The sequence below is a fragment of the Ipomoea nil genome, unplaced genomic scaffold, assembly GCF_001879475.1.
Source record: "Ipomoea nil cultivar Tokyo-kokei standard unplaced genomic scaffold, Asagao_1.1 scaffold2975, whole genome shotgun sequence".
In the NCBI taxonomy this organism is placed as follows: Eukaryota; Viridiplantae; Streptophyta; class Magnoliopsida; order Solanales; family Convolvulaceae; genus Ipomoea; species Ipomoea nil.
The window spans coordinates 2,930,334-2,956,360 of record NW_017619403.1 but is presented as its reverse complement, the minus strand read 5'-3'; the positions used below and the strand labels follow the sequence as shown (position 1 = coordinate 2,956,360).

Here is a 26,027-nt window from a genome sequence, read left to right as displayed (position 1 = left end):
CACAAAATTGGCCGTTGGCATCTCAGGATAGTCCTTCAAACTCTTACCATGATTAGATAATAGGTTCTCAATCTGAACTAAAGCAAAGTTCATTTTGTGGGAATCGGTCAACACAAAATCTGCATAAAAATATATAAAAATTTGTTGTTATAACCAAAATACTTTAAACTTGACTTAAACTCTTAAAAAAAATGTACGATTACCTCTGTTCTGCAGTTGTGAACGGATTTTGTATTGGGCATCGTCTGATAGATGTTGCCAAACGGCATGCCAAACTATTTCCGGTTTCCCCATGCAACTGCTCATTAGTAATGTCACGAACAATCTCCTCAATTGATCAGCTGACGCCCAACTACTGGCTTCATCTATTGCATCAACATATTCGTTGTCATCATCAACTAAACCCCTTGCATAACACGCATCTCGAAATGAGTCATATTGGACTCCATTTACAGTCCTAATATCTTCGTAACTTTTAGGGCCGCGTACTTTGTTCAACAAACACTCAAATAGAAGATTTCACCAGTAGCTGGAGGGACATAGAATATACGTCCTATGGAGAACCCTTTCTTTCGTGGCTGCCATTTTCTAAGGTCTTTCTTCCAAAGGAATCTTGTTGGCATCTCAACATAAGTAAGCTCTCTGGCATTGGGGTATGTTTTATTACTTCGAACCATTCTAAGAACATGCTCTGTGCTATCGTAGGTCTATTCACAATGTTCTCAACTGCATCATCATCTGCAAATATCACACTCTGTTTGATTAGGAAGGTGAAAGCTTAACCTCTCTACCGAAGGCGCACGAAGTTGTATATCAAAACCAAATAGACGCCAGACAGCTTCACACGGGGATATGTACCTACAGTCATAGTACATATTTATCTCATCTACTGCTTTGCCATTCTCGTCATCATTGCCTATTTTAAAATTCGGCTGTTACTCGATCATGACCCTTGTTAACATACTTGAACAGGTACTTTATTGACCTTGATTGGTTGCACCACTCGACATTTATATGAGCCTTGTACTTGAGCAATAAATATCTATTGTGCGGTACCACATACCTGTTGTCCAAGGCGATCCCGTTCTTTGTAACTACACTGCCATTGTCTCCTTCTATATACCGGGTAACCATCGTCATCAAACGTAGAACTATCAACAAATCTCTTAGGAAAATGTTTAGAGCATCGTGCATTTACCATGCAAGGAGAATTTGTCCTGGCTTTTCCACATGGACCATGCATCATAAATTCCTCTACTGGTGGTAATACTCAGCCTCTTTCTTTTCATCGGAATCTCTGCTGAAATTATGTTGTCTAGAGTGAGAACTTGCCTAACTTCTTTACTTTTCTCCAGAAAAAGCAATATATGAGCATGCGGAAGACTCGCTTTTTGAAACTCAATTGTATATATGACTGTAACAACATACAAATAAACATAATAAGGTTAAGCAATTACATAAAATTTATTTAGATTAATTGATTTAAAATAAATAACAAAATATTACCTCCGGCAACAGGGCCAAATAGTTGATTCTTTCGACAATCAGCTATCAAAGCATCCAACTTAATCTTAAATAAGCGGCAAATTATGTCCGGCCGGTCTTCTGGCTTCAACCTTTGATCTTTTAAAAAAGCGTTGCACCTCAGGCCACTTCGGATTGCATGTAAAGGTTATAAATAAATCTGGGTATCCAATCCATCTACATATTGCCATTGCATCTTGGTAGTTTTGTATCATATATCTAGCACCACCAGTAAAACTCGAAGGTAGTATTATTCTACGACCTTGGGCTGCAGGGCTTAAATCACCCCTCGTCAAAGCATCAGTTAATCCACTGTAACTCTCACACCTTAGGCTTTTTTGGTGTGTCCTTATATAAATTAGCCTTCCAGACTCAACATTGTGTAGCCATCTACAACGAATTGTTGGAACAACCGCTTTGCAAATAATATGGTACTTGGGAGCTGACTGTCTAGATTGTATGCGGTAGCAAAAAAACTCCCTGGGGCTAATCCTTTGTCTACCACCAGAAGAGCGCTGCCGACTACGTCGGCGAATGCAATGTCCTCCCGATAACCATCTTCGCCATATGGAAACAGAATAGGGTATTGCAGTGGGTAAGTATGAAGGATTTAATTCAGTAATCCTCTGTAGTTGGCCACCCTTCGATTGAACAATAATATCACGCTCTTCAATACTGGTATCCAGATCGCCAACGATTAAAGCTGCTACTTCAGACACTTGAGGCACATTATATGTCCTAGCATCTCTAGTTCGTTTTCCCAACAACTTTATTTTACTTCGGCGCATGGATTAATATCCAACTCAGACATAGCCATGCGAAAAGACTTAACCAAGACATTATTTTCATCCAGGTCTTTCTGAATGACATTCACTATTTCTACATGAATGTCATCTTGGTCACCAATACCCCTACAACAACATATACTTGGAATTGATATTTATTTAGATAAAAAATAGTATTCAAATGTGTAATTACGGAAACTTCTTTACCTCACAGCATTTATACGGTTGTTCCTTTCATTTGCGTGTCGTATATGTATAACTGGGCAAAATGAGGTTCTTTGCCTTGTTCTGGAAGTAAAGTGCCCATTAGGTGGTAGTTTTGACCACTTAATCGAAAAATTGGAGGTGCTCCACCCTTGTTCACGTTCTTGTCAATTTTTCCACCCATGGATGTGAAACAGAACATGTTGTTGTAGGTCCTAATGTTGTGTAAAAATTCTTTTGATAATTCGTCATTGCCGAAAAAGAGATCAAATATACCTTTTGGTGGCAACTTATTATCCGGCAATTTGATCTTCCCATTGTTGCAACACAACATAAACAGTGGCGATGCTTTTGTTGACAAATTCTTCTTCCTTTCTTCAAACCAAAACATAGCCCCACAATGTACGCACTGATTTGTTGCATCGCCAAAATCGCAGTATTGACCTGAAACCAAATATATACAAATTTAACTACTGATTTATATTTGCTGTATATATAAAACAAACAAACATACACACCATTTTGTGGACCAGAGGATGTCCCAATTCCCGAGGTCTGCCGTACAGCGTCACCCGATAAATTTGCATCTGAAATTAAAAAACATTTAAAATTATTTTTAATATTGAAAGACTGACCGTATGTACTTTACTTATATTTGTTTGAAACACCAGAGGGTAGTATTTTAGTACCAGCTATGTTTTGATTTGAGACATCGCTCACCGCATTGTTACTTTCATCTTCAAAGGCAGGTAGCAAGTCTCTGGTTGTTACCTGGTCTTCGACAATTGCATATTTATCTAATGGTTTACGAATTGCAAATTCATCTCCTATTTGTGTATTGGATTGCCGTACTGTACACATACAATAATATTAGACCAATTTAAAGAATAACAATATTTAAAGTGACCAAAAATTGAAACCACTACATTTTATGGTACTGTAAAAAAATAATTTGGTAGCACGTAGTAACATAAAAAGGAAAGAATTCTTAATAATATAAATTAAATACACCTAACATTATAACTTATGGTAACCTAGAATATGAAATAGTAATTTAACTGTATAAGTATTATTATATTTTAGTGGAAAAATCACATGGTAGACCATGGTCCACAATAATATGTTCAACATTAATAGAAATAAAAGAGAAAAAAGTGTATTTCACTAAGTAGAATCTATGGAATTAATTACACATATCAAAACAAATGAAACTATTTTAACAAAAATTAGAAATTGAGATTCCAAAATAAATCATATATCACCCAAAAATCCACACATACTTATATGTACCATGAGTTACATTATAATTAAATTCACAATGAGTCTATAGCAATTCAGATTAGTGCATTTACCGGTAGTGATGTTACTCAATGGTGTGATATATTCAGAGAAACATCCTCGCTGGGGATTTGTGTAAGGATTAGCTGTCATACGTTGGTCTTGATCTTGAGCAGTATTATTCGTACAAGATGAGCCACCGAAATGATTTGCTGTGATTTAAAATATACCATCAAATTAAGAACTAATTCCAATAATTATAACTCGAAACAATTCAGTACACATAACCAAATAAAAAATCACTTGCACAACTTTAATACGTAATTGAATATAATTATGTAGACGATGGTCCACATTCTAACTTAAATACAATTCAAGCACGACAAAAACTATATATGACTAAGTACAATGTAATCAATTAATTACATCTAATCAATTAATTACAAATTGATATTAAACATGAATTACATTATAATTATACCATTTAATTTTACAAAAAGCTTCGAACAAATAACAGTATAACGATATTTAAATTAACAATGAATATATAAAAAGGATAGAATTCTTACTATTATAAATTAAATACACGTAACATTATAGTTTATGCTAACCTAGAATATGAAATAGTAATGTAACTGTAAAAACATTATTATATTTTAGTGGAAAAATCACATGGTAGACCATGGTCCACAATAATATGTGCACTGTAAATAAATAGAAATAAAAGAGAAAAGAGTGTAACTCACTAACTAAAATCTATTTAATTAATTACACATATCAAAACAAATTTAACTATTTCAACAAAAAATTAAAAATTTATTTTTAAAAAATAAATCATATATAAGGCAAAAAATAGTGAGATTACAATTCCACACATACTTATATGTACCATGAGTTACATTATAATTAAATTCACAATGATTGTATAGCAATTCAACACCGGCCATTTACCGGTAGTGATGTTACTCGATGGTGTGATATATTCAGAGAAACATCCTCGGTGGGGAATTGTGTAAGGATTAGCTGTCGTACGTTGGTCTTGATCTTGAGCAGCATTATTCATAAAAGATGAGTAACCGAAATGATTTGATGTGATTTAAAATATACCATTAACTTAAGAATTAATTCCAATAATTATAACTCGAAACAATTCAATACACATCACAAAAAAAAAAAAAAAAAAAAAATTCAATTGCACAACTTTAATACGTAAACGAATAGAATTATGTACACAATGATCCACATTCTAACTTAAATACAATAGCAATGTAAAACTATATATGATTAAGTAAAATGTAATCAATTAATTACACCTAATCAATTAATTACAAATTGATATTAAACATGAATTACATTATAATTATACTATTTAATTTTACAAACAGCTTCGAACAATTAATAATATAAGGATATTTAAATTAACAATGAATGTATATCAATTCATATATTGGGATTTACCATTACTGATGGTACTGAATGGTGTGATATCTGGAGAGAAACAACATCCCAAAGGATTTTTGGCAGGATGATTTGGCGTATGTTGCTCCTTAACTTGACCAGCATTATTCATTAATGATGATTTGAAAAAACTATTTGCTGTATGAAAAAAAAATTAAAAGAGGATAAAAACAACAGTAAGTAGAACAGTTAACATTTTTTAAATTAATCACACATAATGCTATTCATTACGCTAGCTTATGATTGTAAATTGTAATTGTTTTAAATAAGACTTACATAATAAGTAGACTTATAAAAAGGTTTTATAAATTCACAACGATGCTATATCAATTGAACTTAGTGGATTTACCGTTAGTCACGTTACTCAAGGGTGTGATGTTTTGAGACAAACCCCCTCCAAGAGGAATGCGGGCAGGATTTCTTGTCGGAGACTGTTGTTTTCCTTGATCAGAATTATTCCTTGATAATGAGTTGCCCAATTCATTTTCTGCGAATTAAAATACAACATTAAATTTAATAATAATCCAAATAACTAAAAATCATAAAAATGAATTACACATAATACAACTAACAGTACATACTTAATTTCAAATTGTTAAAGATTTACCGCACAATTATTTACAAATTAGTGGTGTGCCACTAAACACACCTTACGGATAATCTAATTGTGAAATATATATAACCTGAAATGGTAATGGCTATATAGTAACACTAATTTTATTTGACAAAATCTTAAGTATAACATTGTCCACAATAAATACCATTACAATTGTTAAGATTATATATCTAATTAATTACACATAACAATTAAAAATTAAATAAATAAATAAACAACTATATACATATCTATATATTTATTTATTATTTTATATCTTTAAACTCTTTAAATATATTATTTTCGGTATATATATAATTTTCCGCATATAATATATATATATATATATATATATATATATATATATATATACAATAATATATCCAATATTATTGTTTATTCTGTCGGAATTTCGAGAGAAGAGGAAGAAGGGTCTACCCTTTTCCTTCTCTTGAGCTCTCCTTGCTCTCATGTCTGAATCGGAGATCTGTTCTTCACCTATCCCTACGATCTTACTATCTTTCTCTGTCAAGCCTAAATCTAGATCAGTCCTAAGTCCTAATCTCCGATTCAACTGTTCTTATTGAACATTTTTCCCGGCGAAATTGGAGTCGGGTCTCGCTTAGCATCGATCCGATTAGCAGTACACAATCCCGATCTTTCCTTTCTGTGAAAGATCTTAGTGTTCAACAACGGTAAATCGTGGCAATCGCGTTTCAGTGAAGGTAATTCTCCAATTCTAAGATTATTAATTTGTCAATCTACACTAAATTTGTTTAGGTTTCCTACTTTTCGTTGTTGTTTGTTCTAAATTTGATCTACGTTTCTTGATCTATGCATGCATATCAACAATCATAGCTGAATTTTTTTGATTTCAGATTTGTCCTCTTCATAGCCATTAGGGTTCTAAATCGTATTTTTTGTAATGTTGCTCTAAAAACACCAAAGAGAAAGTACTCTTAACTGTTTAACAGTTATTTTCAAAATGGTATAGCTATATTATTATTCACACAAACCCTAACCTGTTTTCGACTTTATCATGTTGTTTTTTATGAACATACTGGAATTTTTTGAGGAGATAGAGAGCATAAACAGAACCGCAGATGAAGAGGATGCTACAATGAAGCTTAATTCGAAGTCTGAAAAAGATAAGTTTCGAACTTACCTTTATTTTCATCACTTGGTTTCCTTTTGATGCCTAAAATTGTTGATTTAGTGATTTTCCTCATTGCTCTGTCTATTGTGTTTACTTGAAAATGTAGATGTGATTTGTGTCTTTACCTTTGGTCTGAAACTGGAGAACTGTGTTGGTAGTTAGATGGGGCAAAGCTGATCATATGGCTTCATTGTACTTTATTTTACTTTTGCCTGGTTTTTGAAAATAGGATTGGAACTGAAGAGTTTTCTCTTAATAGTAATGATAGCAGCCCATCAATTGTATTTAATGTTTAGGAAATGTGTTTCTTTTCCTAAGAATGATTAAGTAATACTTAACAGGCCAATATTTCCCACTGATCCAATTTCTTTAGCTGATTTGTAAGAACATGGAACACACACCCAATTACTCACTGGTTCTAGAACTATTCATTTTTCTCTTATGGCAGTGGCTGACATTATTCTTCAAATAAAAGTATATTTTCTTTTTTTTAGTTAACACACTAATGTTATTTAATTTACCAATCTTGAATTGTAATGCTGTTATGTAATTTCTTTCTAAATGTGCCGGACAATTTATTCAATGTATGTGTTGGTATTATTTATTCTTGACAGAAAGTCTAACTTTTTTTTTATTCTTTTTAGATCAATTGAAGAGCAGCAAGCAGAAAATAATCACTACGGCCACATCATAAAATAAGTTAAGACTATATCTTGATTGGTGTTACATTAGATGACTTTGCACTGTTATAGTTGCACAGTTTGTAAGACTGTTCTAAGAACATTGAACACATACATGGATTATTTGATTGTACTTAATGATTATTATGAACACATTCTAACCATTTTAATTTTTTTGGGTATTTTTTTAAGAATGGAATAATCCAAGCTATGGAGACATTGAAGAATGGGTCCCAGAAAAGAAAAAAGCAATCAAAGACCACTAAAAGCATTATGGTCATATAAGCAAATAGGTTAACACTTTATCTTTATTTGGCTGTCTTTAGATTAGTTTGTATGCATATACTTGCATAGTTTGTAACTTTGTTCACTTTATGCGAGTGTATGCTTTTCCTCTTATTAAATATCCTGAACACAAATTCTAACAATATTTTTTGTTGTTATTCTTATTAGAATGAAATCATCAAGCTTTGAAGAAATTGAAGAGCAGCTGTCATAAAAAAAACAATCAATCAAAGACCACTAAAAGCAATAGGGTCATACAACGAAATAGGTTAAGACTTCCTCTCTACTTGGCTGTAGTTAGATTAGTTTGTATGGATATACTTGCATAGTTTGTAAGTTTGTTCACTTTAATTTGTAAGGCAATATTGTTCCATCACTGGCCTTTAATTTGGGTGCATTGTTTGGTTCTATATAAGTATAGAATTGAGTAATGTTAGCAAAGTAATGGTAATAGCTTTTTTTTTTTCTCTTTGGTCAAAACTGGTATAACTATTCTGTATATATCATAATATTCTTTCACTGTGTTATATTGCAAGCACTAACTTTATTTTGTAAATATTAGACACATTCAGTAAAATGTCCTTGTTCGGGAAATGGTGCTCGACTATCGACCAAATTCCTTTATTTTATTAATAATTATATTGTCTTTGACATCTTGTTTTTGATGCAGTATTTTAGACTTGGTTCATCTATAAGTGATTTTTTTTTGCATGATAAACTCTTTTTTAAAAGCAGATTCTCATTTTTTTTTTGTCAAAACAGTAATATAAATTCCTTTTTTTTTTTTTACTATTTGCTTAAAACTGGTATAATGTTCTTCTATGTATAAGGAGATTATTTAATTGTTTTTTATTGGCAGAAACAAATTTATTTTATTAATAATAGACACGTTGAAAAATGTCTTTGTGTCACAAATGGTCCTCAAGTATTGACAGTGTTAATCAATTTGTATTTCTATTATATTTGACATCTGGGCTTTTTTAAATTATTGGATTTTATATTACTATAAAAGTCAGATTTGTGTAGGATAAAAACATTTTTCCGTTTAAAGTAGAATGTTTGTTTTATATCTACATAAAACAGTAATGTAAATGACTTACAAAATTCTTCTTTTAGTTGCTTTTATCTGATTTCTTTCTAAATGTGGTAGAAAACATTGATGGATTCCAGCTTGAACATCAGTTGTTTGGATAGATGCAAACAGAGTAAAGGAAGATTGTGCAAATAGGTAATTGGAACTAACACCCTTTTTTTACATGACCTAAATGACTTGACAAAATTCTTCTTTTAGTTGCTTTTATCTGATATCTATTTAAATGTGCTAGAACACATTGATGGATTCCAGCTTGAAGAGCAGTTGTTTGGATAGCTGCAAACGGAGTAAAGGAAGATTGTGCAAATAGGTAATTGCAACTAACACCCTTTTTTAAGAACAGTACATTTACATGTAAAGTTTTAGAATTGCATACACAGTCAAGCTGATTGTGCAAATAGGTAATTGAAACAAAATATATTTTATACGCACTTTATATTTTAGATATAAAGTCTTAGAATTGGGAATAGGAACATACAAAGAACACAACTTCAAAGTCTAAATTGCTTGGCAAACTATTTACATCCTGTGGACCCCTAAAACCGACTTTGCTTGCCAAACTATTTCAATCCTGTTTGCCTTCTAAAAACTTGGCCACCTAGCATGTTTGCTGCAAAACAGGCACAACATATTTAGATATAAAGTCTTAGAGTTGGCAATAGGAACATATGAAAAACACAACTTCAAACTCTAAATTGCTTACCAAAGTATTTCCATCCTGTTTGCCTTCTAAAACCCTAAACCCTAACATCTTTGCTGCAACTTGGACACCTTTCATCCTTTTTCTGAAAAACCTGAAAGGAAAAATAGAAAAACTCCAAAACAGGTTCGAATAGCAGTACATACACCAATTTATTGTACTAAACAGTTAGGAAATTACTAAAAGCATTAGATAAAAGTTATAAACCATCCATAAAACTGAAAATAAAAAATTGTCACACCACAGTATTAGGAAAAACAAAAAAAAAAATGTCTGGATAGTGTCCGGCTATCAACAATCTCTTTCAACCATCAATCTCAATTACATCTTTTCCTTTTTGATTTCTGAGTCATTCAACTTCTTCCTACTTTTGGATGATGAAAACTCATCCAAAAGTGACCTTTTAATAGCACCAACATTTTCTGCATTGTCTTCTCCTTCCTTTTGCGAGGGCTCGACAGTCGCAGGACTGTTCACTTCAACCCTAATCGAATCTTCCTATTAGAAAGAAAAGCAGACAACACTATTAGTAACCAAAAAAATAAAAAATCTCAAAATTTAGTGTTAGAAATTCTTACTCCAGAAACTGCATCAGTGTTAGTTTCCTCATCAATCATCCTTGACATTAAGTCTTGCTCTTCATGCTCCACAAATCTGTCAGCATACGTCTTAAGCAAGTGCTCATCCCTTACAACCCTAACAACATTGAATGGGTAATTGGGACCCATCTATTGGGCAAGTTTGAAGTTGATCTTAAACAGCATCTTCATACCAACTATAGCATCCAATTCAGGGGGCACTTCAACATCAAGCTGTTTAGATAGTGAACAAATAACCAAGTTAAGAACAGATAATGTAAACAGTTTAGGCCAAAAAATGCAGACATTAGGTAATAAGAATTTACCTCCTTGTATTTTGCATACAAAATAGAGGCAGGAATACCCACAAGCTCTGTAACTTCCCTATCCCAAAGCAACATTGGAGCATCTCCAAACTTGTCAAGAGCAATAACAACAACTTTGTACCTAACTTGACCCATCATACAATTCTTCTTACACTTAGTACAGAAAAGTGTCCCTTCCTGTTCTTTAAGCTTCTTATTACATCCAAGTTTCAGGCATGATAAGTAGTACCAACCATCCTCAAAATCTAACCCGAGAATCTCAGCAGCAACATAATAGTCCCCATCCTATAGTATTCAAACAATTTCATAAGTATATATAACAGTTAATAATTTCAGTCCCATCAAACTACAGAAAAGATCGATAGCTTAGTATGTGGATTACCTCTTTCACCTTCTTAATGTCATGGCAGTTAGTCACAATAACAGAAGCATTATGAAAATCACTAATGCCTGTAGAGTTGGAATGCAGTGTGCCAGTACTGAGACTCCGCATTGGAGTACCCTGAGCTTTCATGCTTCAAAACATTAGAAACTTAGTTAGATGTGTCTAAAACAACTTACAAAAATAGAGTAGACAACATTTAAACTATCTATCTTTTATTTAGATATGCAGTTCAGTGTACTCAAATATATTTGAGTACACTGTACAGCATGGTATTTAAGTATATATACACAGTATATTTTTTTTTTTCTCCATTATTCAGATGATAAAATGAAATATATGGATTGTGTTAATTCAGAAATACAAAGTATAGCACACATTAATAAAGATAGCAAGACAATTAGCAGAAAACTAAAAAATAGGAGAAATATAAAAGATGGAACTTACTTTGACCTAAACTCTTTAAACTCTTCCCAATCCTCATTAAACCACAGCTTCGTAGCATCATAGGAACTGGTTATTCTCACTTCACCTAAAAAAAATGCATAAAATAGAGAAGTGTATTTTTAGAGGTATATTATGATATATATTATGATATAAAATACAGTATTTGAATATATAGATTAGAAGAAAAAACAGTATAAAAACTCACCACCCACAACTTTGGCCCTACAGCATTGAATTACAACAATCAGTGGTTCTTTAGAATCACTATTGTAAAAAGGCATCAGGGAAGAAACATGTTCATTCCACAGTGTACACATGATGGTGTTATCACTACATTAGAAACAGAAAAAAACCAAAACTATTAAAAAAAAAATTGCATGAATTTATAAGGTAATCAAATTTATTTTAATAAACTTACACATTGTCTTCAAGTTGGAAGTCTATTAGTTTGGTAGCCTTTCCCCCCACAATCTTGTCAACGGGATTGTAAATCTCAGTTACCCTTCCAATAACATCTGCAAAACGAACAAAATATTAGCAGTATTATATTAAAAGTATAATAAAGAAGATATTAGCAGTTTGGAAATGTAAATTTAGTACCAATCAGCTCCTTGTCATTGACATCCTCAGGATCTTTCAAAGCCACAAAACTCTTTAATCTAAACATTTTGCAAGGAAAGCCAGTAGAATGTATTTCCTTGACTTGTGTTCTGTAGTTAAATTTCAGCAGGAAACCATGCTCTGTAATCTTGTACACGTAGTAGTTTGTAGAGGCCATGAAGTTCTTTATTTCATAAATTTTCCCTTCCTTGATTATATCTTTATACTTGACAATGTCTTTCTTGATGATACTCGCATGAATGTAGTCTCCCTGCGAATACAATAGTAAACAAAATGTACACAGCAAAACAGTTATAGAAGCTTAATTGAAAGAACATTATATGAGAAGATTATAGATAGGAAAACACAGTAAGATTATTAGATAAAATGACAGGAGTTAGTAGACAAAATCATATGTGAAAATAGCTAAAATTACCTCTTCATCATGGAACACAACTTCCATGCTCTTACTAACCTGACCTTCTCCCCTTTTTTCAGGAACTTCAAACACACGAACTGCTCTCACTCGTATTGCCCTTTGCTGGTGTTCCGGCTTGATGTTTCTCACGGCAAGGAACATGGAAGGCATGTTGAAACAGCAAAGATTGGTTTCTAAAAGGCTGTAAACTGTGATAACTTTCTGAAGTGTACTGCCATGAAGAAGGCCGGTATTTATACATACTGAAGATTCAAAAATAAGGAGATACCGGCATTCTAAGTTTGGGAAATCGCACATCTCAATTAATGTAAATTTGAATATACCAACTCTGCATATTCTATGTATCTAGGTATGTATGTAATGTTTGTAATCTCTATTTAATTGTTTCTTGTATGCCGTAGCAGTTCATTAGGATTTGTAGATATTAATAGTAGTGATCTTGGTTACAATACCAAAGAGTTCTACATTAATTGAACTCCTTGGGAACCAAGGACTGTGTAATAATAAGAACGGCTAGGTATTTCCCAATACGAATTTCCATTACACGCGCACAGTAAAAAAGGAATTAAGTCCAGATCGTTAGCTATACCAAAACTGCGTCGTTTTCATTGGGCGGGAACTAATGATTGGCAAAACTTCTTGCTTTATTATAGAGTTAGATTATGTGTATTATGTTAGGAGTTTATGACTTTATATGTATTCTACTATACAATTCCGTACATACGAAACAAATAATTTTATTTTAGAAGATAACGACAGAAACGAGACACGGAATTTCCAAAAAAAAAAAAAAAAAAAAAATCGTTCAAGAGTGCACGATATAATTTGCCCACTTCTTCGTGATAAGCTTCAATTTTCAACCTTTGGGCCCCCTTCCTAAGGTCAAAAATTGTAAACCTGTGATCTTGCTGAGTGGCCAATATTTTCGACCACTTTATAATAGTGGACGTTATTTCTGACAACTTCATGTGGTGGTTGGAAATAGCGATGAAGGTTTTTGTGGATACCGTAAATGGTCAGAACACGAGTTTTCGACCGGAATAAGGTCATTTCCGACTACTTTATGGTGATAGAAAATTCAAGAGAAAAAGGTCAAATAGGCACATGAACTTTACTCAAAAAGTCAATTAGGCCCTTAAACTTTTAAAAGTTACAATTAAATCCATAATCATATTATTTTGAAGCATTTAAGCCTAGAAACCGGTTAGTAACCTATAATTACAGGTTACCTAGGGTTCCAACGACCTTTCCTACACTTTCTAGCAATAATCACCGGCGACCGTCGCGTTTGGAGGAGACGACCAACTTGTCTGCCTGCTCCTTCGCCTGAGAAGGCGACTAGTTGGTCTATCTTATTCTATGATGGATTTAATTAACCCGGTAAATAAAGGAAGGCATAAACAAAGGAATAATAATATGGATAATCATGGTTGCAGTAGGCGCTAGGCGCTAGTCGGGCGCCCGAACAGCGCCTAGCGCCTAGGCGGAATCTAGGCGGCGCTAGGCGGGCGCCAAAAAAACAGTGGTAGACTTGCAGTTTGACAATTTTAATGAGGTTGTTTTCAATATTTAATCAAATAACACATCCAAATAAATGAATCAATGATAATTCATAAGTAACATCAAAACAATGGTTTTCAAAAAAAAAAAAAAAAAAACATTAAAACAATATTAAAAATTAAAAATACTCAAATATGAATACTCAAATACTTCAATCATCCAAAGATTCAAAGTATCAAACTAGTCTACGAGTGTACACACACATATAATAAAAAAAATAGGTCGAGCCGATCGGTTTAACTCGACCGAAATTGACGAGTTAACTCGACTAACTTAGACGCTAGGCGGCCAAATCGGCCGAGTTAGGCGCTAGGCGGATGCCTAGGCGGCCGATAACCTAGGCGGGCGCCTAGGGAGGAATCGCCACGGTCTAGAGGCGCCTAGCGCCTAGGCGAGCGCCTAGACCGATTTTTACAACTCTGTGGATAATATAATGGAAAGACAATGGATATGTGTCACAAGGACAATTTTGTATTGAAGAATGTTGTGTAATGCTATTACAATAGATTGGGTGTTAGACAATTGAGATAAAGATGTCTTATCAAGACAATTAGATGGCTATTTATCCTAAAGAGCTCCTAACCATTCCCCTAAAAATGCATCGGTTGCAACTTCCTTGACCGCGCACGGCCCCTCCAGGGCCAAAATCGAGGCCCATGCCAGGCATGACCTGGGGCCTAAGCCGAGGCCTAAGCCGAGGCCCAAGCCGAGCGCGGCCTGGGGCCTAGGCCGAGGCCCAGGCTGAGCGCGGTCTCGGGCCTAAGCTGGGCTCGGCCTAGGCAGCCCTGGTCGAGCACGGGGCGGAGGCTCTGGGTCCACTCGAATCCTTCTTGCTTCGCTCTACCGGGTCAGTTTGTTCCAGGTCAATTTTCAATATATCCATCGCCAGTCCCCCATTTTCCGAGCTGCAAGAAGTCGTTAGTGATGGAGAGTAAACACAAGCAATGTCCCAACCCGCTTCTTGAAAATTTTACCTTACCAAACCTCCGGCCGAATTTAAAGGGATATGACTCCATCGCGATCACGGTGGAATTTTATCACAATAAAACCTCTCTTACAAGAATCCAAATAAATATTTGTAGAATCCTAATAGGTACCTTGGAAAACCAACAAGTGCCATCCATCATTTTTCTCCACTTCACCATCCTTGGAAAACCAACACTCATCTAATCCACAGCTAATGGTTGTGGCTGCTTCTTTGTCTTGTGAAAATTTAGATGAGACATAGATGGTAGAAAGATGTGAAAATCACAAAAGCAAATACATAGAGACGGCCAAGTAGCTTGTAGCACAATGGTATTTCTGTCTCTCCCAAATAAAAGGTCACAAGTTCGAACTCCGGAGGAGGGCATTAACTCTTTGTGCTTCAATAGGTTGAGAAAGTATGTATAAACATGTACTACAATTGTAATATAGTCAGTAGCACTAAAAAAATACAAAAAGACTAAAGAAGAATATCACTTGGTATGACAATTGCAAATTTTGTATACTATCAAATAATGTACATAATGTACTTTTAGTATATAAAAATATACCTTGTATTCATGACCTACACAATTATAGTACTCAAATAACGTACTTTAGGTACACAAATAATACTTTTTATTTATGGAACAGAACTACATTGAGAAGGAACACAAACAAAACCTCAAGGTACACACACACACACACAAAAAGAGTTAATAAATCAAACATACTGTGAATTGAAGGGAAAAGAATTTTTTATCAAATGGATAATAGAACTAGTTGGGGGCATAACCCCTTGCACTACCATGTTCTTACTTGAATTGAAGATATGCTAGCTCAAGAACTCAAAACTAAGAATTATGTGATTCCTATGCCAAAAAAGTAGATAAGCATAACAAAACTTCTGGCATCACTGCAACAGACATAATGATACTGAATACAACCACCACCTTAGTATTTTTTACTTTCAAATATGTTGCATCATTTACTGAACTATTAACGGGAATTGGATTGAAAATTGGACAATTAAGGATGATAGAGAGCAGATAGAGCACTCATGGAATAGGAAAGGAAATATGCCCAGATATTCTCAAAAGTTTTAAGAAGCTAATCGACAACAAAAGGATGATGTATATATTAAGACAATTCCGGTAGGAAGAAAGTGACATGTATTGATTAGAAGACTACTCCATAATTGTGATGGGTAATATTTGGTACAGGTGCAACGATGACAAAAACTCAAGCTCATCAACCTAGGGCTCCATAGCAAGAGCGGTGGGGCCTCGGAATTTAGGGTGCAATCTTTTCATCAACCCATGTTGGGTGGTGGTGGTGGAGGCTGCTGCATTCCTTGACCTGGAAAACCTTGTGGAGGCATCATTGGAGGCCTCCCCATAATGAAATTTGGCATAGGACCACTACCAACTGGAGGAGGTGGTGGTGCAGGCAAACCACCACCTGGAGGCATGGGTCTAGGTGGTCCATTAGCCATGGGGGGAGGTGGAGGGGGGACTGATCCAGGTGCAGAGGGTGGGCCCCTTGGTGGAGCTCCAGGGGGGAGTCCTTGTGGTGGTGGAGGTGGTGGCGGTGGAGCCTGAGCTGGTGGAGCAGGAGTTCCAGTCCCATTAGCTGTCGGAGCAGCTTGAGGTTTGTTTGCTTCTGGTGGCTTTGATTTGAAGTGTAATTGCAACTATAAAATGAAGTCACCCACAGGAAAATGTCAGATAATTCTTTAACAAGAAATTACTTTATATAAAAAATTAAAAAATAATAATAATCGACACACACAGTCTTCTGTAACCCATTAGGTGGCATGTGTATGTCACCCACCCAAGGGGCCAAGATGACAAAGTTTCAATCAGATTGATGACTCCAGAGAAAACATACCGTGAACATTTTTGTGTCTGGATCCCAATGTGAGAAGAATTTTGGAGTTGACTTGTCAATCTCTGTGCTTGGTACCTAGAACAAATGCATAGGAGTTGAGAGCCAATCCATTAAACAAAACACATACCTAATCACAGGTTAAATTAAAGAATCCTGCCCGTCATATGGGAGTTACCTTAAAAGAAATGATCTCATATGGTTCTGCAGCAAACAAAAGATATTGATATCTTTTGTCAAATGGCTGGATTTTCTGCCAATAAAAATAAAAAAATAAAACGAAGTTAAGCATACTGTTCAAATATATAAAGAGAATTCTTTGCACTTACATTCAAGGAAATTCTGTGATGAGTATTAATATTCTATGGAAAACACTTTAGCCCTTCAAAATACAACTTCTATAAAGATATTACAAACCTGCTCAAAGGAGGACATAAATCTATGCCTTGGCTTTGTATTGTCTTCAATCTCAGGATATTCAATCTGCACCAACCACCAAAGCCACTACACATGTCAGCATCTTCCGGAGCAACATAACTCAATAAGGAAAAAGCAAAGAAAAAGTATATATATTTGCTAATCTAACTCCTCTTCTCATGGAGCAAAGACACTCTGCTTAAAATAATTTATCTGAATGGGATTTTCACTATCACATCCTAGCACCATTACGCCAAATGTGAATTCCTGACTCATTTTATGCCAAACAATTGTTTAGCCACTTCTTATAATCAATATGGAAAGTAACCCCTCTTCTCAGCTTTGGTAGCTAACAGTACAGTAACATTTATTTCTTTACAGAGTAAAAATATTGGCTGATCCAACTCTTGTTCTTGTGGAGTAAAGCCAACTAGAACCAAGAATCTAATTACAATAAGCATGTTTTACTCTGGAATGTTATACACATCAAGAATGTGGTATAGATTATAGAGAGAGAGACTAGCCAAACCTGAAAAAGGAGAGATCTTTGTTTTGTCTCTGGATCAAACTGTTTTGTCACCCGATAGCCAGGCCTACCAATTTTCACTGCAACACATAGTTATACTTCTAAGTAACCAAAAGTACACAATAATAATAGATTTAAAATTGAAAATTAAACTATTCATTTTCATTAATACTGAATTTTCTCCGAGGCAACTCACAACAACACAGTTTAAGGTCCTGCTCGGAAGAGCTTATTTTCAGCAGTTCTAGTGCTACAAGCACTGCTGTTCGTATGAATCGTGTCTATGCTTGTATAGGCTTTTGAAAAGAGCTTGTGACTTTTGGAAAGCCCTTCTGAACTTATTTGAATAAGCTATACTAAGGAGCTTATCAAGGTAAGCTTAAAAGGACTTTTAGAAGCAAATAGAATTGGCAACCCCATATAAACTGTATCAAACTTGGTGAAAATTCGTATGCTGTTTATACAAACTGGCCCTACAACCTAAGAGAGAAATAGAATGACGAACACATAATGCAGCTTACAATGAAAACAACCACAAATATGACTCCATGAGCAACATCAGCCTGAACATAGCTCAAGAGTCATCCAAACCCTAAATCCAAAACCCTAAAACTTATTTTTATTGAAATTGGACAGTGATATCTAAAGTAATATTGCTAGCACTTATGAATTTATGAGTGAACAGAAATGATAATGGAATATAAATTGAAGTTTAAAAGAGAAGAAAAAATACAAATCAATACCGGTCTTTTTGAGCGAGACTTTGCGTTTATGAGGTTGCGGCTGAGCAGGCGCCTCCTTGGCTTCGCGGGCAGCTCGCTTAGCCAAATTGGTCTGGTGGCGCTTCCCTTGAGTATGGGCCAAGTAATTTCCCTCATTGTTGTGCAAAGTCAAGCAAAGCTTACACTCATAGCTTCCAAGGTGGTTTCGCATAAAGTAAGGATCTTTGGCGAGGTCGATCGTCTCAAGGGCTAGCCTCCGTAGCCGTTCGCGGCGGTCGATTGCCTCATTCTGAGCGGAGGCGGCTCCTCCGCTCCCCGGCTTCGATCCCCAGTCTCGGTCCATTGCCAAACTGAGTTTTTAATTCTTTCTCACTCTCTTCACTCTTCTCTACCTTCTTCAACTCCCTTTACGATTTTAGATGAGGTTAGGGGCTATGATTCTGAGAACCTTTATGAATTTGTGTTTCTATGTTGGGCCGGGTCAGGTCGTTAATTTAGGCTATAAATAATGATTTTGGGCCAACAACTTCTAACTCTTAGCCCAAGTCTTGGACTGATTTGGACCTTTGTTTATAAATTAAACTAGGGAATGCTTTTAAATCTTTATTTATACATTACTCAATTGTTGTATCATGGATTAGTTTATATTGGCCCTGTTTGGTAAAAAAAATGGTATATAGGCCAATTTTGGCTTATTTGACCACTATTAATTGTTTGATTTAGTTAAAATATCAATAGAAATGTTTGGTTAATTAGCTTTTTGCAACTCCAAAAGGCTAAAATTCAAAAAGCTACTCCAAGCAATTTTTTCAATTAGCTTTTTGAGAAAATAAATTATACCAAACAACTATCAGCTAACAGCTAATTTACCAAACACTTTTTTACAATCATCTAATATTATCAACTATTTATACCCTTTAATTAACACAATCAGCTAACAGCAAACAGCAAACAGCTATCAGCTAACAGCCATTTTACCAAACAGGGCCATTATCTTGTGAATCTTGATTAAAAAATTATCAGTCTGTAGTTAACATATTTTGTATATATAATTAATATTTTTTGTATCTGTAAATAAATAGAAAGCATATAACATGGTAATTATTTATATGTAACATGATTACAACACATAAATTGTTAACAACAAATACATAATATGTTCATTACAGACACATACCATGGTGGTTAATAATTTAGACCTGGTAATTCGTGTATACGGGTCTGTTAACGGGTGGACACAATAACCGACACGAACACGATAAGGCTAAACACGGACACGACACGTTATGATTAACGGGTTCAAATTTTTTACACAAACACGATTTATTAATGGGTTGACACGATAGACACGTTTTGTTAACAGGTTTCAAGTCGTGTCGACACGATATGACACGAAATCCGTTTATACCCGGTATTTCTATTAATATATATTTTTAAAAAAAAAAACTAAAATTTAAAGTTAAGTTCTATATTAAAAAAAAAAAAAAAAAAAAAAAAAAAAAAAAAACCTACAGTTCAATCTATTAAAGAAATTTAAACATATTCAATTCATAACATTCATAAAATGATAAAATAACATCTAAAAATTATAATTAAATTAGTCCATACTAGTTTTTAGAATAAAATTGAACACAATAAAAATTCAAATTTCAAATTGTTGAACATCAAGAATTGGTGCGTAGGATCTTGACCTAATGTAGTAAATTCATCATTAGTGATGTTCATAATATCTTTTGTAATTTCATTCATGACAATGGTTATTAGCGGGTTATAAACAGGTTGGGTAAATGGGTTCGTGTTAACAGGTTAACATGATAATATTAATGGGTTCTTAATAGGTTTAACGGGTTGCCCGTTAAGACATGAAACATAATGGGTCCTTAACGGGTCAACCTGTTAACAACCCGGGACACGTTAAGGCTAAACACTAACCCGCTATTTTCGTGTCGTGTCGATAATTGCCAGGTCTAGTTAATATGTTTTGTGTATGTAGTTAACATATTCTGTATATGTAGTTAACCGTTTATGCATCTATACTAATCATATTATTTGTATGTAATTACTATGTAATGTGCTTTCAATTTGTTTATAGTACAAAAACGGTTAATTGTAGGCTAAGTACCTAATTTAAAGGTTATTTTGAGATCATAATACACAACGCAAGATATATACTTCTCAAGTTAATCATATCCCACTCCCACTGAATCACTTTCTCTTCAAATTAAAGTACCTTAAGTTAAAGAACACTGCCAAACATTTTGTGCTTAAATGACACATATATAGCTCCCCTTGAAAGAATGTCATAGGATCGAACCTCAATGAGGTGACTCTTTGAACTGCAGTGAGTATGTAATTCCAAATTTCATCAACAAATTAAAATCAGCCCAAAAATCCACACACATCTCCAAAAAACACTCTTTTATCTTTAAGTATCAATTCAATTCAAGTAAAATATAATAAAGCTTAGCTTCCTAATCCTAAATTCCTAATTACCTATGAAGTGTTTCCTTGTAATTTTGTTTTTCTAAGAACTAAAGCAGCAGATGAAGCAAGTCATCCCTATTCATGCCGGCCATTTCTTCCACAAATCAACCTTCAATTCCGACACAGTTAAGTTAATTCATACAACACACAAACCCACGTGCTCAGCCACACGCACGCGCCCCGCACGAACACGATCGGACCTTCAATTCAGTGCAGTTAGTGATGGTCTTAAGATCTGTTGCCTGCCAAAAAAATGTCCTATCTTCCTTTGACATCTTTTTTCTTGTGCTGGAAATGGAATGTATTGTCTGTCAATCATCCAATTTCCTTGGCTTTTAGCTTCTCAATTTTAGACATCGAATAAGTGTGAACATTCATTTTAGTTTTTGATATTTTTAAATTTTTTTTTAAATAAATTACTTTTTGCCATCTCTGCCCATATGTTTGAATTTTATAAATATAAGGAATTAAGGATCGTGTTTTATAAATAAGCATGCATGCTCATCAGCCGCACGCATCCAGCACGCACACACGATCGGACCTTCACTTTTTTATTTTATTATTATTTTTTTTAGTACTATTGATCATGTTACATATAATATTTGACTGAAGCCTAACGAGTCAATACTATCCCGCTAAAACTCGACTTTGTTGGTTTTATGACGGCCAACACTACCGTTAGAATAACGAGAATATAGGAGAAATATATGGTGAAAATATAGTAACTTTGTATTAATGAATATTGCTCTGTGAATACGGGAAGTTGTTCCCCTTCCTTACGTGTGAGGTCTATTTATACATATTTTGGGCCTAGAGCCCTACAAGGAATAAGAATTCTAGACTGTCTCATATAACAATTTATATCCTGCACCACGGCGCGCGTTGCATTGTGCGCCCAGATGCAAAACGACGTCGTTTCAATATTTTATTTTTTAAAAACAATTTCGCTACCTAGTGTTTGGCAGTTAATTTTCCTTTAAAAAAAATCTCATGTTCAAAAATGTACATAATGTTATACTAGAATACACATAATTGTATACATGAATGTACATAATTATATAACAAAATACACATACTCTTTTTTAAAAGATAATAGAACAAATTACACTTTTGGTCCTATGACTATAGGGGGTGTGTTAATTTCAGTCCGTGACTTTTAAAACTAACAATTTAGTCCTTTAATTTGACTATGTTTTTTTAGCAGATTTAGTCCTCCTGGCCAAATCACCGATGAAAATTGATCAGAAATACGTTTGTCATTTTAAATTAAATATTAGGAGGGTAAATTGGTCATTTTAAGTGTTAAAAATAAGCTGAAAATAGCTTCAATTCCTCGAGGATCACGTTCACCAATATAATGGATCTGACGCCTACAATGTGTTCAAGTGGTTGGAGAAGTATGCCTAGGAGCACCGCGGGAAAATTGAAGCTCAGTATGCCGCGATGAATGCTAACGACGATGCTCATGTGTGATCAGCCGCGAGGAATCGTTCCGATGACGAGGATAGCGATTTGGAAGTGGCAGAGCCACGCAGAATGGAGCTGCGGATGAGAAGAAGAAGGAGAAGCAAAAGAAGCCGAAGGTCACTGTGGCTGAAGCCGCCGCCAAGATAGATGGCGATGATCTATATATCGGTTTTCGTTGCTGACGTTTCTGTGAGATCATTTTTTGCTGATTGATTTTTATATTTACTCCGAACCATTGGAATTGTGTGTTTTTCACTTTTGGTTCATATTTATTTTATGCATGCCTAATTTCAAGGCTTAATTTTGAGGGACTGGGATGATGTTCTCGAGACAATCGAGAGCCAAGTGTGCAAGGAAAGCGGGAATGGAGATATGGAGAGGTTTTGTGCTGAGCATTTGGGGTTTCGATGCCTTCAACAGTTTGGTGATGCCGCAAAGACAAACTCCAGCCAGCATAACCCAAAAAAAAAACTCCGGCCAGCAAGTGAAGGAAAGAGAAGAAAGGGACATGAAATGACCAATTTGCCCCCATTATTAAATAAATTAAAATGGCAAACGTATTTCCGTCCAAATTTCACCGGTGATTTGGCTGGGAGGACCAAATCCGCTAAAAAAACATAGTTAAAGGACTAAATTGTTAGTTTTAAAAGTCACGTACCGAAATTAACACGCCCCCTATAGTCATAGGACCAAAAGTGTAATTTGTTCAAAGATAATACATAATAATCATGAACTTTTAACATAATACACATCAACTCTTAACATAATACACAAAAATTTCCTTATTCGGATGTACATAATTGTATAAAAAAAATGTACAGAATTGTATAAAAAATGTACATAATAAAAAATATACATAATTGTATAAACAAATATACATAATCATGTCAACTTCCTACCGTGCCTCCCAAAACGACGGAGCGCACAGTGCACTATGCGCCGTGGTGTAGGGTATAACGATTGGCCTCATATTGGGAGTCTTATAGTTACATAATAAAATCAAAGGAATAAGGGTCAAATAGGTCACTCAACTGTACACCAAACTACAATTAGGCCATCCAACTCAAAAACAATGCAATTGAGTCCCTGAACAACACAAAATCATGCAATTAGGTCCAAAATGACATGTTTACCTGGAAGAGTAGGTTACCGATTTTAAAAATAAATTAAAATAAAATAATTAATTAAAATTTTAAAAAAAAAAAAAAAAAAAAAACCCTAATCTACTAGATTCGTCTCCATGGTCGGAACCTTCATCTCCAGCCATGGAGACGAAGGGAGAAACTCCATGGCCGGAGACCACGCACCGACCATAGAGGTCCCTTCGTCTCCAGCCAGGGAGACGAACCTTCGGCGGTAGATTAGGTTTTTTTTTAAAAAAAAAAAATTTAATAAATTATTTTATTTTAAAAATCGGTAACATGCTCTTCCAGGTAAACAGGTCATTTTGGACCTAATTGCATGATTATTTTGTGTTGTTTAGAGACTCAATTGCATTGTTTTTTAGTTCGATGGCCTAATTGTAGTTTAGTGTGCAGTTGAGTGGCCTATTTGACCCTTATTCCTAAAACCAAATTCTATTATACTAGAAATAATGAGTCCAATTCTAATTATATTGTGAATAACATGCCCAATGGACTTTTTGGGTTGCTCCGTATCGTATATCTTTCTTGGGCTTCTTTGATCTAGTTGCTTTCATGGGTCGGTCCATGTGGCTCAGGCCTAGTATATTATCCATCAGACTCCATGACCTCCCATTTTGAAGAGTTACTACATGCCGCTTGACAACAAGGTCTTTAGCAACTATATTCACTTTTTTAAAAAAAAAAAAAATAAAGAAGCTCATTCATTTAATCATAAGCTGAAGCAATTACAAATAGGATCGATGGAACGGTATACAATTCCTTACGGTCAGACATAGAAACAACTCCCCTAGCAATGCTACAACTAACTTGATTCGTAGACTGTTTCAAAAATTTGAAGCTGAATTTGTTAAATGAATTTAACGCTTCTTTAATATCATTGAAGAATTGATCAAGTGTACTCATGACTACCTTTGGTTGAAAAGTCTTGCACACCGCCTGAGTATATGTTTTTCATATGTCGTTCATTGACAATATATCCATCAAGCTGAGCTGCAAATGCTCTTTTACATTATCATCTTTGTCACACAGGATGAAGTTCACATACGCCATGAAAAACTTTTATGTTTCACACTTATGAAGAAAAGAACTCGCTAAAAGAAACGAGAGGAAAACAAACTCGTCACACAAACGAGAGAAAAAAAAAAAAAGAAAAAAAAAAGAATATATACAAAAGAAAAAGAGAAGCAATTGTACACCTCTTGAACTTAATTTTACGAATCAACTAGAATCAAACCACCTATTTATCCAAATCTAGCGGATTACTTAAACTTTAGATCTTTGGAACCACCGCAACTTCCTTGAAGGGTTGGTAACTGAATTGGCAGTGGACTTTATTATGAAACTAAAAAAAAAAAACAAAAATAAACAAAAAAAGAAATAAGAGACCGCCGATTAAGAAACGAAGTTCCGTCAAAGGTTCAAAGCTTCGGCCAGAGCCTGGCGGCCATCAAATGAAAAAAGGCCTAAAAAAAAGTAAAATTTCGTGAGACAGAAAGAGAGGTTTAGAGAGAATTATTAGAAGAAAACTATATATATTCACTTTTAGTGAGTTATAGTAACTATTTTATTTAGTTTTAATTTTTTACTTAATTTCGAATTTCTTTAACATTTAATGAATTACATGTTTGATACTATTCAATATTGTGCCCCCCCTTTTTCCCTTAATATCTAATTTAATTATTTAAGGAAAGAATTTTATAACAATATGCTATACAAATTGAATGCAGTGCTGTCAAATTTAAAATATATGTACAGTTTTAGTTAATTAGTTATTTTTATTCAATTTTAAAAATTCTCTCACCCCTCTTCGTTCTCTCATCCAGGTATCTAGGAAAAAACTACAAACAAATAAACAAAAAAATCACCAAAATCTCCTAGTTGAGAATGCTCTTAAAGCTCAAATTAGATTCCTTTTGGTTGCTCTTTATATATAAAAGATTAAAGGTAACACTTATAAATGCAACAACAATTATCAAACTAGCAAAGCATAAGCTATCATTCAAGAAATTAATTAAAATAAAGATAAAAACATGTAGCTTTTTAAATATGAAATAAAATGGGAGAATAAGCTCGGAAGGATGTAAATTGGAAAATAATTATAAAAGTATTGTTTTATCCTAAGATCACAAGATGCTGATTATTAGAACTTTTTTTTTTTTTGACACAATAAACAAACAAAAAAAAATTACAATAATAAGAACTAAAGACCACATGCAGAGGGCACATTGGCTTGGTTTCCATGTTCTTCTGATCTTTTCCTTCCATGTCCGTCCTATCGTACGTTCAGACAGAAGAACCTTAATTGGCTAAGATTGGCAACAACAGT

At 34.3% G+C, this 26,027-nt stretch overlaps 2 protein-coding genes and 1 long non-coding RNA gene across 3 annotated transcripts; 1 reads left to right on the top strand and 2 right to left on the bottom strand.

Annotated features, from left to right (window-relative positions):
- Positions 1-7,788: 7,788 nt before the first annotated feature.
- On the top strand, positions 7,789-9,358 carry LOC109163097. Its single transcript, XR_002051199.1, has 4 exons — positions 7,789-7,973; positions 8,134-8,233; positions 9,116-9,193; positions 9,291-9,358. It is a non-coding gene; the product is annotated as an uncharacterized LOC109163097 (long non-coding RNA).
- Positions 9,359-10,486: 1,128 nt separating this feature from the next.
- LOC109163071 lies at positions 10,487-12,827 on the bottom strand. The gene is made up of 8 exons (XM_019311791.1): positions 12,528-12,827; positions 12,092-12,362; positions 11,910-12,006; positions 11,697-11,821; positions 11,492-11,576; positions 11,045-11,177; positions 10,663-10,947; positions 10,487-10,570 (listed from the first exon to the last, which is right to left on the bottom strand). Exons 1-8 carry the CDS (start codon positions 12,825-12,827, stop codon positions 10,487-10,489), a joined length of 1,380 nt encoding a protein of 459 aa, XP_019167336.1.
- Positions 12,828-16,119: 3,292 nt separating this feature from the next.
- Positions 16,120-19,050, bottom strand: LOC109163093 (splicing factor 3A subunit 2). The gene is made up of 6 exons (XM_019311811.1): positions 18,627-19,050; positions 17,887-17,963; positions 17,358-17,423; positions 17,119-17,193; positions 16,944-17,018; positions 16,120-16,746 (listed from the first exon to the last, which is right to left on the bottom strand). The coding sequence occupies exons 1-6, from the start codon at positions 18,946-18,948 to the stop codon at positions 16,366-16,368; spliced, it is 996 nt and encodes a 331-aa protein (XP_019167356.1). The 5' UTR covers positions 18,949-19,050; the 3' UTR covers positions 16,120-16,365.
- Positions 19,051-26,027: the final 6,977 nt, after the last annotated feature.